The sequence below is a fragment of the Macaca thibetana genome, chromosome 4 (genome assembly GCF_024542745.1).
Source record: "Macaca thibetana thibetana isolate TM-01 chromosome 4, ASM2454274v1, whole genome shotgun sequence".
Taxonomy (NCBI): Eukaryota; Metazoa; Chordata; class Mammalia; order Primates; family Cercopithecidae; genus Macaca; species Macaca thibetana.
This window is the reverse complement of record NC_065581.1, coordinates 142,598,186-142,617,086: the sequence shown is the minus strand read 5'-3', so window position 1 is coordinate 142,617,086 and position 18,901 is coordinate 142,598,186. Positions and strand designations below refer to the sequence as shown.

At 37.1% G+C, this 18,901-nt stretch overlaps 1 protein-coding gene across 6 annotated transcripts in view; it reads left to right on the top strand.

Moving 5' to 3' along the window:
* The window catches only part of PKIB (cAMP-dependent protein kinase inhibitor beta), a 246,083-nt gene extending 234,266 nt beyond the window's left edge, over nt 1-11,817 (top strand). For 5 of the 6 annotated variants that reach the window (XM_050786391.1, XM_050786395.1, XM_050786394.1 and 2 more), the window contains 2 exons: nt 3,320-3,496; nt 11,039-11,817. In XM_050786391.1, coding sequence (XP_050642348.1) covers nt 3,328-3,496; nt 11,039-11,106 — 237 coding nt within the window. In that variant the 5' untranslated portion in view covers nt 3,320-3,327 and the 3' untranslated portion in view covers nt 11,107-11,817. Of the gene's footprint in view, nt 1-2,772; nt 3,195-3,319; nt 3,497-11,038 lie in introns of those variants that run through there. The other variant, XM_050786393.1, reaches the window with a different exon arrangement.
* Nucleotides 11,818-18,901: the final 7,084 nt, after the last annotated feature.

Genomic DNA, 18,901 nt, shown 5'->3' with positions numbered 1-18,901 from the left:
GGCCACTTTTTAGAAGATTCTTTTTTAGCAACAGACATTGGGGTTCACTTGAGGGTGGAGGGTGGGAGGAGGGAGAGCTGCAGAAAAGATAACTATTGGGTATTTGGCTTAATACCTGGGTGATAAAATAATCTGTACAGCAAATCCCCATGACGCAAGTTTACCTATGTAACAAACTTTCATATGTACCCTTGAACCTAAAATAAAAGTTAAGTAAATTATTATTATTGTTTTTTGAGACAAAGTCTTGCTCCATCGCCCAGACTGGAGTGCAGTGGCGCAATCTTGGCTCACTTCAACCTCCACCTATTGGGTTTAAAAGATTCTCCTGCCTTAGCCACCTGAGTAGCTGGGATCACAGGTATGAGCCACCATGCCTGACTATTATTTTTATTTTTTATTTTTTAGTAGAGACAGGGTTTCACCATGTTGGCCAGGCTGGTCTCAAAGTTCTGGCCTCATGATCTGCTCACCTTGGCCTTCCAAAGTGCTGGGATTACAGGCATAAGCCACCATGCCGAGCCAAAAAAATTATTTAAAAAAAAGAATTTCTTTTTCAATATACAAATTTCAACTCAATATTCGTTTAAAATGTCCCATCTTGCTGAAGAAGTTTACCCATTTTATTTTATATAAAATATATACATTTATTTAAATATTTAAGATCACATATCTTAACATTTTAAAAACTATTATCATATTTAATTTTAAGGTTTTAGACTAGCAGGCAAGTAAGAATTCAGTTATTCATGGAGTTGTTCCTTTAAGACCAGCAGAGTTAACTTCTTTGCGGTTACACAGGAAGAGATACTTGCAGTCATAGTGGTTTCTGATGTGATGTGAATTGGTGGAGGACAGAGTGGAGGCCAGCAAATGGGGTCTACTTCCAAACTAGCCACTTCTTACAAGCTGTTGAGAAGAGATCTGACCAAAATTAATGTATCATAGGAGAGCTCACAAGATAACCAAACAAACTAGAGAGCAACACTGTGAAAAGATGGGGAACCAATTATATGCATCCGTTGTGTGTGTGTGTGTGTGTGTGTGTGTGTGTGTGTGTATATATATATATATATTCAGAGAGAGAGAGATTATTCCATCGTCCCGGTATTTTTTTTATATATATATGTGTGTGTGTGTGTGTGTATATGTGCGTGTGTGTATATATATATACACATACATACTTTAACAAACTTTTAGATATATATATGTATACACACAGACACATTTTCCCCCCTATTTTCTCTATATAAAAATAATAAAGGCAGAATACAAAGTAGCTTTATATGGCTACGTGCATTATGGGGATTCAAAGAGACAATTTTGTGATAATCCATATCGTGTTGCTTTCAGAGTGAACTGCAACTGGGTTTGCATGCCTGAGTGCTGGCTTAGCAGCTGTGCAACTTTAAATGAGTCGCTTAACCTCTCTGACCCCCAGTTTCCGCATCCACGAAACAAGGGTCATACTTCAGTACCTCATGGGATTATTGGGAGGTTTAAATAATATAATATAAAAATGTTCTTGTAGTATTGAATAAAAATGCTGGTTTTCCTCTTAGAAAATGCTAGAGGTCTTCCCAAGAGGAAAATACTTCTTGTCAGGATTAAAGAGGATACACAAGAAGGTGGTACAATAAAGAACGCTTAGTGAGATATGAACAATGATGCCAACAATGAAACATATGCCTTATAGTTACAAAGAGTTTATTTATTCTTTATGTCATTAGTGCTTCACAAGCATCCTGTGAATCCATAGGCTAATTGCTATGCCCGTTATATAAGGGAGGAACTGTGACTCAGAGAAATTAAATGGATTGAACAATATCACCTTACAAGTCTATAATGGAGCATATTCTTTTTGACCAATAGTCTATTGCTCTTTACAGTACACTAAGTTATCTATATGTTATCCACAGTTGCCAAATACCAGGCAGTTAAAAGTCTGATGGATTCCAAAATTGTATCTCAAAACATAGCTCTGTTCTCAAATTTCCCATGATTCCTGGAAAGACAATAATATCTATGGAATTAATAGAATGACTCTTTTTTGGGCAATTCCGAACTATTCCTGGACTCCTAAGGACCATGCTAAGCTCAATTTGCATTTCTTGGATTCTGTGAACCAAAGATGTTGTGTTTCTATTGTTAAATGCACCATGTTTTGTGACTGTGTCATTCAGTTTTTAGCATTTCCTGAATTGAAGTTACTCCCTCCAACTACCATGAAAACTTGGATTTGTTCTGTGTAGCCCAAGGTTTACATATTTCTGCCCTTTTTAGGTGTCACAAATGAGCGTCTCCATCCCTCAGTGCATTCTATATTAGGGTATCATAGTGCATTCTATGTTAGGGTATCTATCTTTGCATGCATATATTTTCTCTCCCTTTTGAGAGTGCAAGTTTCCCAAAGATGGAAAGTATACCATACGTCTGTACTCTCAGGCCTAGCTGAGAGGCTAGCATTAAATAGCTTTTCAATAAAATGCTTGCTGCTGCTGCTGCTTTAAAGATGCTCTTCAGAGTTGACTTCTCAGGAGAGATTCATTAGAAAACATCATAAAAAGAAGGTCAATTTTAGAGTAAGCAATAACTGTTACCTTCCTCCCTCTATAGTGAATGATCTCTTGAGAATTCTTTCTTAGAGAGAGACAATTGTTAGGGAGACAAAGGGTGCTTAGGAAAGAATTAATAATTACCATGTCGACCTGAAGATTAAAAAAAAAACTAAAATAGGTCCTACTTTTCCAAACATTAACATGAATTTATCGAAAATTAGGTTTCAGACCAGAACAGATCAAAATATCCAGTGCTCTCTAGGGAAAAAGCTTTTGAGATAAAGTAGAATTTCTTATTTCTAAGAAGTAGGAAAAGAGTGTTTTGTTTGGTCCCTACAAATTATAGTTATTTGGTTTCAGCCTGAACAACCACCACAAGAAAATACTGGCAGGCCGAGTCTCTACAGGAGTGGTCAAAAAAGTCAGTTTTCATTTCCTTCCAAGCCCTAGTTTGGCTGATCCATCCACAGAAAAGCAGAACAAAAGGCAAGGGATTACTGCACCCTTAAGCATCCAAGTGGCTCATTCGGCTCAGGGGTTATTTTTAGCAATCTGGCTCACACTAAGGACTTCCTGCTCTATTCAGCAAATGTGCAAATGGACGCTGCAGGACCGTAACAGTAGACATTGATGAAGGTTGTGATCAATGATTAGACTCTCAAGCCTGTTGTGTTTTTGATCTAGCCATGCCTTTCAACCACTGTGGTGAACATTTAGCTCTGAATAGGCTCATCTTCTTCATATGCACATTCTATTTGTAGATGTTGCTATGAGGACAGATTCATCAAAAATGACTGATGTGGAGTCTGGGGTCGCCAATTTTGCATCTTCAGCAAGGGCAGGCCGCCGGAATGCCTTACCAGACATCCAGAGTTCAGCTGCCACAGACGGAACCTCAGATTTACCCCTCAAACTGGAGGCTCTCTCCGTGAAGGAAGGTAATACTCAAAATCCTCTTACAATTAACAGCACTTGTCCCTTCTTAACCAGTCCTTTTCTCTGGACAGTCTTTCTTTTACCTAGTTAAAAGTGCTCAGTTTCCTTATTTGTTTACTTAAACCTCTCAGCTTTTGTTTAAGGCTTAGTGGATGTTCAGCCTTTTCCAAAGTAGAATATTTCATCTTTTTGTCTCATGCTGTGTATGCAGAAACTGGAGTTTTATTTATTCATTGCATGTGTATAGTTATAGTCATGCACAAAGCTAATAATTGGGAATACAAAGGTGAACAAATATGATCTTTCTGTCAATGAGCTTTCAATTTTATTGAGAAGTATTCATAAATAAAGTAATTTTTCTTCTGCCATCCATTGACAAATCACTTTGGAAGCTTCTGCTTCACTGTAGTGTGCCACAAGCCCTTTAATTCTCAAATCTAGGAAGAAGTTTACTCTCAAGTAGGGATGAGATTCTTTCAAGAGAATTTTTGTAGAAAAGGTGATCATTCTTGACATTAAGAGAAAGGTAGAGCTGTCACACCATGAAGGGAAATCTTAGGTCTCTCTCTCCATTGTTTACATACAGTTTATATAGCTTCCACAATTTAGTCTCCTGAAAACGAATATAAGGATACTTTCAATAAAGTGTTAAAAGGTGCCTTTCATTTAAAAACCCTTATGGAGATTTAAAAAAAACAACAACAAAACCCTGAATCAAAGTTAAAAACTACACTCAGAGAGATTAAAGATCATTTTTGTTCCAAGTCATTAGCAAACTTCTCACCTTTTGTGCCCCGTTTTAGACTCTCAGGTGAACTCTAGTAGTATGTTTGGGAATTTATTCTTGGTGACAACACAAAGCAAGTGAGAACCAGAAGCCGCTCACATCTGGCCCATTCCTGGGAGCCCAAGAAGAAGGCTCTTGGTTCTTTGCTTCAGGAGGTTATTTACTACCTGGTAAAGTTTCAAATGTTCCTGGTTCATTCTCTATGAAATGGTTATAACCTTGTAGGCCAGGAGCTGTGACCAGATCCTGCAGTTCCATGATTACCTCATCTTTTTCCAAAGGCCACTATTTCTCATATGCAACACTATAGGTGAGAATTAAAAAGCATACAGTTCAACGTAAAATATAATAAGAAGAATGAAAAGATGGAAAAGATAAGGGAAGAAAGAAATAAACATATATGTAATGTTCTTGGCCTTTTAAGTTTGAAAATGTAATATGACCATAGGAACATGATGTTGCTGTTGGAGTCTGTTCTAAACTAGTGAGGTAGAGAAGGCAATTACTTGTTAGTGTAAAAACCCTAATTAAATTTTATACACCTTCAACATACACAAAACCTTAATGTAACTGACATTACTTAATCAAGCAAAAGAGAACAAATATACTATGGGAGAGTCAGCAGTGTTCTCCATTTTATTTTGGTCACTAGAGAGACTAGGATCTGGAAGAATATGTTACTGTTTTTATATTTTTCTTCATATCATTTTGAAATAAAGTCAAAGGCATCAGTTAAGAAACTGAAAATGGTAAAAATGAATTCACAAATAACACCAGATGCTAAAGATTACGCAAAAGGATGAAGGCATGTTTTAAAGTGAAATAGGCCAGGCACAGAAAGGCAAATACCACATGATCTTATTCATGGAATCTGAAAGAGACAAACAGCTAGAATCAGAGAGTAGAATGGTAGCTACCAGGAAAATTAGGAAGATGATGGTCAAAATATATAAAATTAAAATTAGACAGGAGAAATAAGTTCAGGAGATCTATTGTAGCAAAAGGGTGACTATAGTTAATAACAATGTATTGTGTAATTGAAGATTGCCAAGTGAGTAGATTTTGAGTGTTCCCACCACACATACACACACACGTAAGTATGTGAGGTAAATAATACGTTAATTAGCTTGATTTAGTCACTCTACAATGTATGCATCTATCAGAACATCATGTTGCACAACAACATAAATATATATAATTTTTATTTGTCAATGAAAAATTAAAGAGTAGAAAAAATACACAAAAGGATATAGGCTTACATAGGTAGATGACATAGATAATATTTTATTAACAAAGTTACAAGTAAGCAGTTTGAAGGTTTATCTTTTTCTCATTAGCTAAGCATAGATATTATGAATTTTAAAATGAATGTTTTCCAATTGATAATGAAAACTGAAAGTGGGAGTCTATCTCAGATGTTATGATTTCAATAATTTATTCACTTAAACATACAAATTATGAGGTGAGGAAGATCTGCAGATTTCCCTCAGGTCTATCCTCTTTTGTTTATATTTTTACATTTTTAAATAAATATGCATAAGTGGCAGGAAATCTAGGATTTCCAGTGTCCTGCATACTGCATGAAATTAACCTGAGGTTTGCCCAGTTCATAATCTGTCTTAATCTATTCCTTATAAATTGATAACCATGATAAAAAGATCAATGATATTTGATGACATATGAACAAGAGGTGACAGAGGGTGGCATCCTGGGATGGAGAAAGGTCAGTGGATTTGGGATATGTTTTGTAGGCAGAATCAATAGGACTTGCTGATGAATTGGATGTGGCAGAGATGAGGAAGAGAACTGGGGGATAACTCCTCGAGCAGTCAGGCAGGTGCTGGTGCCATAACACTGAGAAGTGTTAGCCTAGAGGATGGGCAATTTTGAGAGTTGGAGGAGTGAAAATTTTTGTGTTTAGGATACCTATGAGACATCTAAATGGACAAGTCAATGAAGCAATTTGATATATAGGTCTGGTGGACCAGAGGGAAAAAGATTCAGAGATACACATTTTTGAATATTTGAGTGTAATTTTTTTTTTTTTTTTTGAGACGGAGTTGCACTCTTGTCTCCCAGGCTGGAGTGCAATGGCGTCATCTCAGCTCACTGCAACCTCTGCCTCCTGGTTTCAAGTGATTCTCCTGTCTCAGCCTTCTGAGCAGCTGGGATTACAGGCGCCCACCACCACACGCCGCTAATATTTGTATTTTTAGTAGAGATGGGGTTTCACCACGTTGGGCAGGCTGGTCTCAAACTCCTGACTTCAGGTGATCTGCCCGACTTGGTCTCCCAAAGTACTGGGGTTACAGGCATGAGCCACCGCGCCTGGCCTTGAGTGTATATTTTCAAAATTTATTTTATATGATTGAGGAGAAAATAGTGCAAATGAAATTCTCCCATACCTCACAAGCCACACAAGTAGATTACCTTTACAGTACAAATGGAAATACAGAATATGAGAAAGAAAGAGGGAGCCTTAGAAGGCCTCCACTCTTTTGATATATAGATGTTACCATAACTAACCCCAAACAGGTTAAGTGACTTGCTCAAGCTCACAAAAATTAAGTGATAATAGAATTTCTCATTCCAAAGCCTTCATCTTTCCCATTATACCAACTTTTCTCTATAAATGCTTCATGGAAATTCTTTTGGGTATTAATGTGTCACCCAGATAAAAAGGGTGCTGTGGTCAAATAAGTTTGGAATTGCTGGTTTCAACATAATTGGCTTTTTACACTTCTGGGAATGTTTCCTTTTTAGACAAGGACTTCTCAGAGCCTTTGTTACAGAGACTTTAAAGTAATAGTGTGTCTACACCCTTCTAAAAATGGAACATACAGCATTTTTTTTTGTCTCATTTATTTGACCATCTCTAAAGAAGCACCTTGCAGAATTGTTGTTCTGTGAAGCACTCTAAAAATGTGACAAGGAGTAGAAAAAACAGTTGATACAAAGAAGAGCAGAACACAAGGATGGAAATAGAAAATGTAAAAAAAATAGACTATTATAATCTGATTTATGTTAAACGTATATTAATGAAAAGCCTAATTTAGTAAACGGTTAAAGTGGTTTATTACCTAAAAGATACATAATAAGGATCTGAACGTAATATTTATTTATTATTTTTATTTATTTATTTTTTTTTTTTTTGAGACGGAGTCTCGCTCTGTCGCCCAGGCTGGAGTGCAGTGGCGCGATCTCGGCTCACTGCAAGCTCCGCCTCCCGGGTTTACGCCATTCTCCTGCCTCAGCCTCCCGAGTAGCTGGGACTACAGACGCCCGCCACTGCGCCCGGCTAATTTTTTTCTATTTTTTGGTAGAGACGGGGTTTCACCATGGTCTCGATCTCCTGACCTTGTGATCCGCCCGCCTCGGCCTCCCAAAGTGCTGGGATTACAGGCGTGAGCCACTGCGCCCGGCCAATCTTTATATTAAGTAACGTGTTACTACATATGAGAAATGTTTTTCCAAACTAGGCTTCTAGAGAACAGAATCAAGCCAGATAATCTAGAACTCAACGTTTTCTTACTTTCTCAAGAGTTCTTATTATGATCAAAAAAGTGAGATAAATAACTGTTCAAAAAAGCTTATTAACATTTGAAATGACAGTAACAGGCTTGAAAGGGAAGTTTGATGTTGCACTCTCAGATAAATTATGTTGAAAGAATATATTGAAAATATATTCAATTACATTGAAAGCACTTGACATGTGCAGAAGCTTGAAGAATAACAATGTTAACTAGGAAGTTCATAATATATGAAAAATAATTTTCCTTTCATTAACATCACAATACAAAAAGTTTTCTTTTCATTAACATCACAATTCAAAGTTGACAGCAATCATAACCTCTTGAGCAGATTATTGTTTCTTTTTATCTGCAATCATCTTTCAATGTATTTCTAAACACTTTCACATTACAAAGCAAAAAATGAGACTGTAAGAGGTATTTGAAATCATGTTTTATATTTTAGTTAATAATCCTGAGCAAGATACTAGATTGACAACAAATGGTATCCTGTTAGTTTTCATCTAATTATTACCTTGATTTCCTAGTACATTTCATAGAAAGATAATAACTTAAGGGGACTTCATATTATTATCTGCTCCTTAGACAAACTTGAGATAGCAGATTTAACAACTCTTCTCTGAAAGCTATAAAGCTTTGTGTGTAGCTTGCTTAGAATCTGTGGTGGCAAGTGCAGCTTCAATTACTATACAAATAATTTAGTTCTTTGTATTTCATACTGTTATAGAGTACCATTTTCCACCAAGCTTATTTTTCTAAGGGATTTCTTTCAATACACACTTATTAAGCACCTGCCATGTTAATTAGAAGGCAACCAATTATGATTGCTAGGGGTACAAATTCTCCCTTGATCCCAATTCTCCCTCCAGCTACTGTCCTAGTTTTCCATTTCTGTATTGTAACAAAACTTCTTGACAGAGTTATCTGCTTCTGTGGCTCCAAATCTTCTGCGTCCCATTCTCTCTCTCACCCTAATAAGATTTTCACCTCACCACATCACCCCACTGCTATTTCAAGATGACAAATGACATTGTCTCTGCTAATATCAGTGGTTCATTCTTAGCCCTCCTCTTGCATGATCTCTTAGTCATAGATGATTGTCACTCTTTCCTGTAACGTTTCTCTTCCCTTGGCTTTCTGGACACTCCACTCATCTAGTTTTCTTCCTGCTTCCCTGGCTGCTCCTCCTTCAGCTTTACTTTCCTCATCTCCCCTAACTCTTAATAAATGGGAGGTTATCAAAATTCGGTCTTTGGACATCATATCTATCAACACTCTGTCACTTGTGATGTAATCTGATCTCGTTGGGATAATGATCGTGCTTTTGATGACTTACAAATTTGTATCTCCAACCTGGAGCTCTCCTGAACTGCACACTCATATACCAATTGCCTAATTGGCATCTCTGCTTGGATATCTAATGGGAATCTCAAACTTAATGGATATAAAAGCGAACTCCAGATAGTCTCCCAACAACAGCTCTTTCTGCATTTTCCCATCTCTGAGTGGCAATTCATACTTCCAGTTAACAAAATTATTGCCAAAAATATTGGAATCATCCTTATCTCCCTTCTTTTTCTTGTATTCTCCATCTCATCTATCAGTGAATACTGTCAGCTCTACTTTCAAAATTGATCCATAAATCTGCCATTTTTCACTCACAAGATCTAGTTTTTTTTTGGTACCTCTGTGACTCCATTTTCCATTCTAATTTTCTCTACCACTGTCCCATTTGCAAATCCTTCCTGTGTTTTATTGTCTTTGGCCTTGCTTTTCTCTGTGCTTGGAATGCTCTTCTCCCTGCTATCTATATAGAATTCTTCTTCAACTTTTCAGGCCTTTACTCAAATGTCCCCTTCTTAGTGAGGCATACCCAGCTAACTCTCTCTAGAATTGCATCCTCCAGGCCCCAAGACTTCTTGAAAATTTCTATTTTCCACTCCTGCTTTAATGTCTTCATTAGCCCTTTTTACTTCTGATTGACCACACATTTTATTTATTTTGTTTATTGTCCATATTTCTCATCAGATTTTTCCTGAGAGCCAGGATTTATGTTTTGTTCATTGCCTTGTACATAGTACACGCTTAATAAATATTTGATGAATTAAAGTTGAAGAACTGAATAGAGTCCATCAGATTTCAAAGATGCCATTGATGACTTGGTAGGAGCAGTTTTGTAGAAGTAGTAGACTCAAATAGTTTTACTTAAAAATGGAGACAACAAAAGAGGGATACTTCTTAAAGGATGAAAGAGAAGATAGGAGGTGGAAGACTTACAGTTGAAAGAGGGTCTTTTTTAGTTTAAAGATGGTAGTGAATTGAGGGAACGAAAGAGCTGGGAGAAAGGAAAAGTCAGATACAATGAAGAGCAGTAGATGATTATTAGAGTCAACCTCTTGATGAAGCAAAAATGGATAGGATGTGGGATCATGAAGGTATTAGACTGCACAGCAGGAGTAGCACCAGGAGTCAGCTCCAAAATTGTGCAGCCAGGGTGGTTGCATAGGGCTCCTTGATTAGAGGAGACTTGCACTTGGTTTATGTTCTATTGTTGCTGTCTTTAAATTTTTCATTATTTTTGAACAAGGGTACTGCATTTTCATTTTGCGCTGGGCACCAACAAATTACATAGCCAGTGCTGACGAGTGCATCTTCCATTGTAAAAAGAGGGAAGGCAGAAAGAATAAGCACAGATCACAGAGAGTTTTAGACATTTAATGGCAGGAAGTTGAGGGAGCTCCTGTCTGATAGCTTTGATTTTTTTTCCTATGAAGTAGAAAGTGAGGTTATCTCCTAAGAAAGCGCAAAGAGAGTAGAAAGTGTGAAGAAGCTGGGGAGAGTACAATCCTGCATAGGGAAATGGCTAAGGACATGGACCACGGAGTCAGTTGGCCCACGCTCAAGTTGTGACTGTCACTCACTAGTCTCTGACTTTGGACAAGTCGCTTAACCTGCTTGTGTTTCATTTTAGTAATCTGTAAATGGAGGCTCTGAGAATACTCTAGAAGACTGCCTGGCACTTAATAACTCTGTAGAATAGGAGACAGTTGATCAGGAGAAGGTAGATTCCCAAATCTACTCATATCTGTCTTCTTTGTATAGTTTCCATATCTGAATTGAGCACAAAATATGGACAGTGGACCAAGGAAAAACCAATGGTTTTATTCCAATATAATATAGAATAAATTTCAATATATTCTACATATGAATGGAATTTTTTTTTTCAGATGCAAAAGAGAAAGATGAAGAAACAACACAAGACCAATTGGAAAAGCCTCAAAATGAAGAAAAATGAAGGCTCATAATCTGTCAAGAGTGCTGAATTTCCGCATGTTGAAAGACTTAGTGGTTCTGTTTTCCTGAGACATTTAATCTGGTGGTAACTGTGGTAACATTGCAACCCTAAGCAGCATGTGTATATTAGATAATTGTGTTACGATGCTACTCACTTTGATAGCAATGATGATGTCCAATCTAAGCTATTAAAAGGCAGGTCACTTCCAAATCGCACCGAAGGAAAAGGTTAAAAATAATACATGATCACAGAAATGCATAGCAATTGTCTGTAAGCCCAACAAAATTCACTGTTCTCTTTTGGATTTACTTAGCCTGATGTATTTTTAATTCAATTTTCATGGTGATGGGCAAATCATTTCTTGGTAAATGTAAATCAAACACCATTGATTTAAAACTTCATGGAATTTGTAGAAAATTATGGACTTTTTTTTTTTTTTTTTTTTTTTTTTGGTGAGAAAGAACAATCGTCAAAACTCACATGGATAGTATTTGTTTTTAGCCAAAAATGCCCCAGATTTTTTCCCAAACCTCAAAAACGATTTGGAAAAATTGTAAAAGTTTGATAACAGAAACATCTTTAGGATATTTTTGCCTGACATATTTTGCTTCTAATATGTGCCTACTGTGATTTTTTTCATGTGGAAAATGCAAAATTTGTAACAAAATGGTTATATGGAACATGCCTATTAAATGAGTTTTACTATCTTCCTTAACTTTGGTATGTGTATGTGTGTGTGCGTTTTACTTTAATATGAATTATAGAAAATACTAGTGGTTTTACACTCTCTTTTCTTATTCTTAGGGCTTTTGTGTATGTCTGATTTGCTTTTAAATACCTTCCTCAGGAATGCAGATCTTAATTTTTATATTTTTTTAAAGTAGCTAACATAGCAGTAGACACTTAAGCATTTAGTCAATGATGCTGGTAGAAATAGTAAAATACATCCTTTAAACATATGTATCTAAACATATATTTTAAAAGGAGCAAAAGTAAAACTAAAGTGTTAGTAAATTCTGTTTTATTAGACATTTTAGAAAAATAATAGAATTCTGAAGTTTTAAAAATGTCAGTGATTAATTTATTTTCATTTTCAGAAATATATGCATGCAGTTATATTTTATTTGATTGTTGACTTAGGCCACGTCTGTATACAGTAACCGAATAAACTCTTTTGCTGCTAAAGAGATTTGTTACTGACACAAGTCTCCTTCACTTTATCTTCAGAAGTAGGCTGGGTAAAAAATGGTGACACATTTTAAAGAATGAAGCTAATAGTTTTTGCAATATAAATCACCTCTGACTTATTTTATTGACAGAGCTTACCTTTATATCTTATATACACCAAAGGAGTAGATCTCAAAGAACCTGATTGCTTTAAGTTTTTAAATATAGTTTTTTCTTATTAAATAATCAAAAGTAATATTTTAAGTGTAGCACTTATTTAATATTCAATAACATTTATCACAGCCATTAAAATTATATTTCTAAGTGTTATTTAATGACCTGAGGTTATATAATCAGATAAAGAGAGGTTAGAGTGGCACAGTGGTTTTCAGCATGTGTGGGGAAGCAATTTTGACCTCTAGAGGGCATTTGGTAATGTCTGGAGACTTTTTGGCTGCCACAACTGGAGGTGGAAAGCAAGGGAGAAAAGGTGCTACTGTAATGTAGTAGGCAGAGGCCAGGGATACCGTTACACTGCTAAGCATCTTACTGTCCCGCAGGGCAGCCCTGACAGCAAGGATTACCCGGCCATGTGTGTCAACAATGCTGACACTTTGGAGTAGAGTTAAACTGTTAAGCATGTGGATTTTAAATTCAGATTATCTAGGTTTGAATTCTAGCTCTGCTACTCAGTAGTTGCTTTATCCTGGGCAACTTACATCATGTCTCTAAGTCTGTTTTATTCTCTGTGGAATGGTTTTAATAATAGTGCATACTTTATAGGGTGGGTGGAGGCAGTAAATGAGATAGTATATGCAAAACAATTGAATAATGCCTGGCAAAGAATAATTATTCAGTAAATATTAGCTATCATCATCATCATTGTCATATTTATTCAAGATGCTCTTGCCAATACTGTGGTAGTGGAGGTGGTAGGAAGCTCTATTTGTTTATTTGTCTGTCTTCTGCCTTTCTTTGTGACTTCACAAACTCCGTGATCCCCAATGCTTGGTGCTGGGAGAAAACAGGATGGTAGAAATAGACAATTCATGGTAATTACCACATGAATGCCAATTTCATCATGCTAATAGGTGACTGACAGGCCATGAGTATTACCATTTAACAATGAGTCTACTCACTAGTGTTTGATGACAGTTACTGCAAAAAAATAGAATCTTGAGTCAGTATTTAAATGAGTAATTTGTTCCATGAAAATGTAGAAGAAATAAAGTGACATCGTTCTTGGGTGATAGATTTCTACAGTATTTTTCTCATTTAGAAAACCAAAAGTAAAGCCATGTCCCTCATTATTGCTACCAGTTACATATATTCTGACCGATACATATTCTAAATCACTTATTCACTACAATGCACCCACAAATATTCCACTATTTTGTATTACCCAAGGTATCAGGCTTGTTAACTGAGAAAATGTGCCAACAAAAATGGTTTATTTTTACTGAGGAGTCCAGACAAAGGAGAATGAGAGGTCAGTAGCAGTTTAAAGACAACACTTAATTTGCCTACCAACTTTTTAAAAAATCAAGCTATTTTGAGGAACTTATGGTATTTTGTCATAGCAAGTAGACACTTTTACCAAAGCTATTTATTTGGGAGTCATTAGTCTCCTTGCCCATTTTGCCATTGTCTTTGTACAAGGCACTTGCTTAAGTCAATAGCTATAAAGTCTAAATTAACACTGTCAGATAATGAGGCTAAAAGGTGACAATAAAGCTAGAAAGCAGCTGTCTGAAAACTTAACTCTGTATAAAGGAGAAAGAACAAAAAGAATCTATTTTGTGTCATGTACCCAGAGATATTTTGTGATCTGGGAAGAAAAGATTTGAACCTTCTTAAAATGTTAGTGAGCATAAGTAGAGGTGCCCTACTTAGAATAGAAAATAAACCACTAGTTTTCCTCAGGTGGCTTGACAACTTGGGCAGATGTTTGGCAAGGGACGGGGGGATAGAGAGCAGCAAGAGGAAAATGAAAATTCTGGTGTTCTATGCCACTGTAGAATGACTATAGTTAATAATAATATATAATTTAAAATAGCTAGAAGGGGCCAGGCACAGTGGCTCACACCTGTAATCCCAGCACTTTGGGAGAGCAAGGTGGGTGGATCACTCGAAGTCAAGAGTTCAAGACCAGCCCGGCCAACATGGTGAAACCCTGTCTCTACTGAAAATACAAAAATTAGCTGGGTGTAAAAAAAAAAATTAGCTTGGTGTGGTGGTGGGTGCTATTGTCCTAGCTACTCAGGAGGCTAAGGCAGGAGAATCACTTGAACCCAGGAGACAGAGGTTGCAGTGGGCCGAGATTGTGCCACTGCACTCCAGCCTGGGCAATAGAGCAAGACTCTGTCTCAGAAAACAAAAACAAAAACAAAATAAAATAAAATAGCTAGAAGGAGAATGTTGAGCATTCTCAACACAAAGAAATGACAAATGCTTGAGATGATGAATATGCAAATTACCATGATCTGATCACTCTAAATTGTATGTATCAAAACATCACTATGTACCCCATGAGTATGTATAATTATTATTTGTTAATTAAAAAGTAAAATTAAAAAACGATGTAACCAAAGCTCGCTAATCTGTTACCCTGTCTGTGGAGCCTGACCCCTCAAGTTCAAAGTACAGATCTGTCATTTCCTCTTATGATTTTGTTTATTTTATTCCTTGTGCTTCCATTTCTTCAATGTGTAAAATGATAAATTATTATGAGGATTAAGTGAGTGAATATTGCTAATTGATTAAGGGCAGTGCCTGGCATACTAGCAAAAACTTGCATTATTATTATTTGCCAGAACATAAAGGGTGATAAAGACTTTAAGCTGAACGTTCTAGACCTGTTGATTTTTTTCTGTGTTATTTGCCGGAATAGATTTCCTTCTATTCTTCTGCTCTCTTTTTTTTTCCCCTTAGCAACACCTCCGTGGCTAAAAACAGGACTGATTAATCAGAATGAGTCCCCCCCTTTTTTTTTTTAAGTTATTGATGGCAACTCTCAGAACATTAAAAATCTGCAGCCAGTTAAAAAATGGAAGCATTGGCTCAAACAAAGGACTGGGGTAGTATTGTTACTTGTTAAAATCCTAGAATGGATTTCTTAGTGGGCACACATCAATAGAAATCATCATCATAGGCCGGGCGCGGTGGCGCTCGCCTGTAATCCCAGCACTTTGGGAGGCTGAGGCGGGCGAGTCGCGGGGTCAGCAGATCGAGACCATCCTGGCTAACACGGTGAAACCCCGTCTCTACTAGAAACACAGAAAAATCAGCCGGGCGTGGTGGCGGCGCCTGTAGTGCCAGGTACTGGGAGGCTGAGGCAGGAGAATGGCGTGAACCCGGGAGGCGGAGCTTGCAGTGAGCGGAGATGGCGCCACTGCACTCCAGCCCGGGCGGCAGAGCGAGACTCTATCTCAAAAATAAAATAAAATAAAATAAAATAAAATAAAATAGCCAAATTTCATGTGACTGGTGATTACTTAGCACATAGTGATCCTTTTGAATCTTCATAAAAAATCATATAAAATAGTTGTTAATGTTTCTTAATTTTACAGATGAAGAAAAGGATTCAGAGAGTATCTTTGAGACTTCACACAAGAAAGTGCAACAGTGACTTAGGACAGGGTTCTCAGAGCTTGGGTGTGTACAGCCTCTCTCTCACCGAACGTCCCCTCCTCCCCAAACCAGCTCATCCATGAGTGTATTAGATTTGTCTGAATTTACTGAAAAATCTTAGGGAAATTTAAAAGTTATATAAGAACAGCATATGAGCCAACATGAGCACTGATATCTCAAAAGAGCAATTTTGTCTATTTATTTGGCTTTACTCTTTCATTAACTCATGTTTTACCTCATTCCAGAAATGATCTGATATGGCAAGCTGTCGGTATTGTTGTCATTTTATTTGTCATTAACTTGGAGGGCCCTGAAGGAGTGCAGAGTTGGTGAGAAGCCTGAGGTTCTCTGGGGTGGGAAGTAGCAGCTGGAAGAGAGGCAGAGGAGAAAGGCTCCCCATCCTCGACTCGGCTCACACTCCGCTTGGGGCTAACCATGGCTGTGAAGACGGCACACAGACATTCTGAGACGCGAACTGCATCTGGCATGAACTAACTGCGAACATTCTTAGAGAAGAGCCACATAGGTAAGTGAAATCGTCTCATTTGTTCCTCGGCGATACATTTCAGAGGCTGTATTATTTTTGGCAATGCTGATGGCAGAGAAGCGCCCGCAGTGCCAGATGGGTAGCTACAGAGACCTCGGGGAACCATAAGAAAGCCAGAAATTTGAAACAAACAAACAAACAAACAAAAAACCTGCCTCACCTTAGAGTCTGTGGAATTGACTCTGGAATTGAGCTCTCATAGTGCTTTAGGCATACCCGATATTCAAATAGTCCTGTTTTATAACATATTTGTCACCTAAATTGAATTTCCATTAGTGGAAGGGATTTGCTTTTCACATATTGCCTTTCTTTGATGTAAAATTGTGGAGAACAATAGAAGAAAAAGCATGGGGCTATCGTCAATAAATGTGGATTTGGTTCCAGGATTTTGACCTAAATTTGATCTATATTGACTACCTTCCTTTGGGTAAATTATTTTCACCCTAGGCACTCTTTCTTATCTGAGAGAATTATTCAAAATTGACACTAGGTGGTGCTCTGCTCCCACTGGCTCTACAAAAAATTTAATTGAGGCATGCCTCAGGTTTCCAGTTTTACCAATTCTGCTACACGTGTTGGTCAGGAGTATTGCAAAACAAAATAGCAACCAAAACTACAGTATTTCAAACACAATTTTTTCAAGAGACACAAGAAGAATAAAATTATAACAGTTTGCTCTTCTGTGGCTACCGGTTTTTCAGGATACCCTATGTTCTTAGGTACCAAAAGAAGGTGTTCTAATATACCTTAAAAATACACTTCTCCCAAAGGAAAAATAAATCATTATGTTAAAAAGATACCTGCACCAGTACGTTTATCATAGCACTATTCATATTAGCAAAAATTAGGAATCAACCTACGTCTATCAGTAGATGACTGGATAAAACAAATGTGGTACAATACAATGGAATACTGCTTAGCCCTAAAAAGAATAAAATCATATCTTTTGCAGCAACATGAATAGAACTGGAGGCCTTCAGAAAGTGTCTGAGTTATTTTACTTAAGTACAACATGTTCTCACTCATAAGTGGGAACTAAATAATGCATACATACGGACATAGAAAGTGGAATCGTAGACATTGGAGACTTGGAAGGGGTAGGAGTGAGATGAGAAATTACCTGTTGGGTACAATGTACACTATTCAGGTGTTGGCTACACTGAAAGCCCAGACTTCACCACTAGGCAATATATTCATGTAACAAAACGATACATACCCCCTAAATATATATTAAAAAAAAAATACACTTCTTCAGAATATATAGGGAGTAAGGGGAGGAATAGCATTAGGACAAATACCTAATGCATGTGGGGCTTAAAGCCTAGATGATGGGTTGATGGCTGCAGCAAACCACCATGGCACGTGTAACAAACCTGCACGTTCTGCACATGTATCCCAGAACTTAAAGTATAATAAAAAAAAAAAGATAAAAATAAATAAATAAATAAAAAGAACATAAAGTCTATCATTTTTTCTGAGCTGTAACAAAGAGTTCCTTTTTCTGTGTAACAGGGTCATCTGGATCTTTTTTGAAAAAATGTAAAATAGCAATACAGAAACATTTTATTCATTCAAATCAAATTACGAACAATCCTGAGTTCTCTACAAGCTTCAGTTCAAAACAGACCTTTGATGTCTTTCAAGTTTAAAGCACTCTTTTCAATTGTGACTTTTAGACTTGGAAGAGCCCTGGCAGTTTGAACTCAAGTAAATGGTATGTGAATGTGTGGCTTTATTCTTGATTTAATTCAAAATACCATCTTATTGCTTAATAGTTCCCCTTCCAATTAGAAGAAAGATTGGTTTCTCCGAAGTGGAGGGATTGGGGTTAACAAGATTATTATTCCTGGACTTCTAAGAGCAGGAAGGAAAATAGGGGGATTGTTTTCCACAAATCCCACTGTGTGTTACGTGGGAAAGTTGAGTGCACAAAGGGGATGCTGGCCAGGTAGTCCTGGCGTGGTCCTATTAGGGTGAGAGATTCTGAGCACAGCTTCTGAAATCTCTGGAGTGCTTTCGCTCTACAAGAAAACGTACATTCAGTGACAGGCCACATGTGGGTAGTTAACAAGGGGAAGGGACAGATAGTAACAACTAACCCTTAGTATGTATTAAAACTGTTCTCAGTGCTTTCAGAGATTATTTAATTCTCACAATAGGCCAACATATGAGAAAACAGGACCAGAGAGGTACTGTCCAAGCTCACATGAGTAAATGGTAAAGCCAAGCTTCAAACCAAAGCAAGTTGGTTCCAGAATCCAGGCTTTTAATCACTAACCTACATCATCTCCCCAAATGAGAGCAAACACACAGCAATACTGTTCTAAGTGCTTTATCCATATTAACTCTTTTAATTTTCACAGCAACCCCATGACACAGGATTTATTCTTGTTCTCCTTTTACAGCTGAGGAAACTGAAGCACAGATTAGTTAAAAGGTTAAGATGATAAT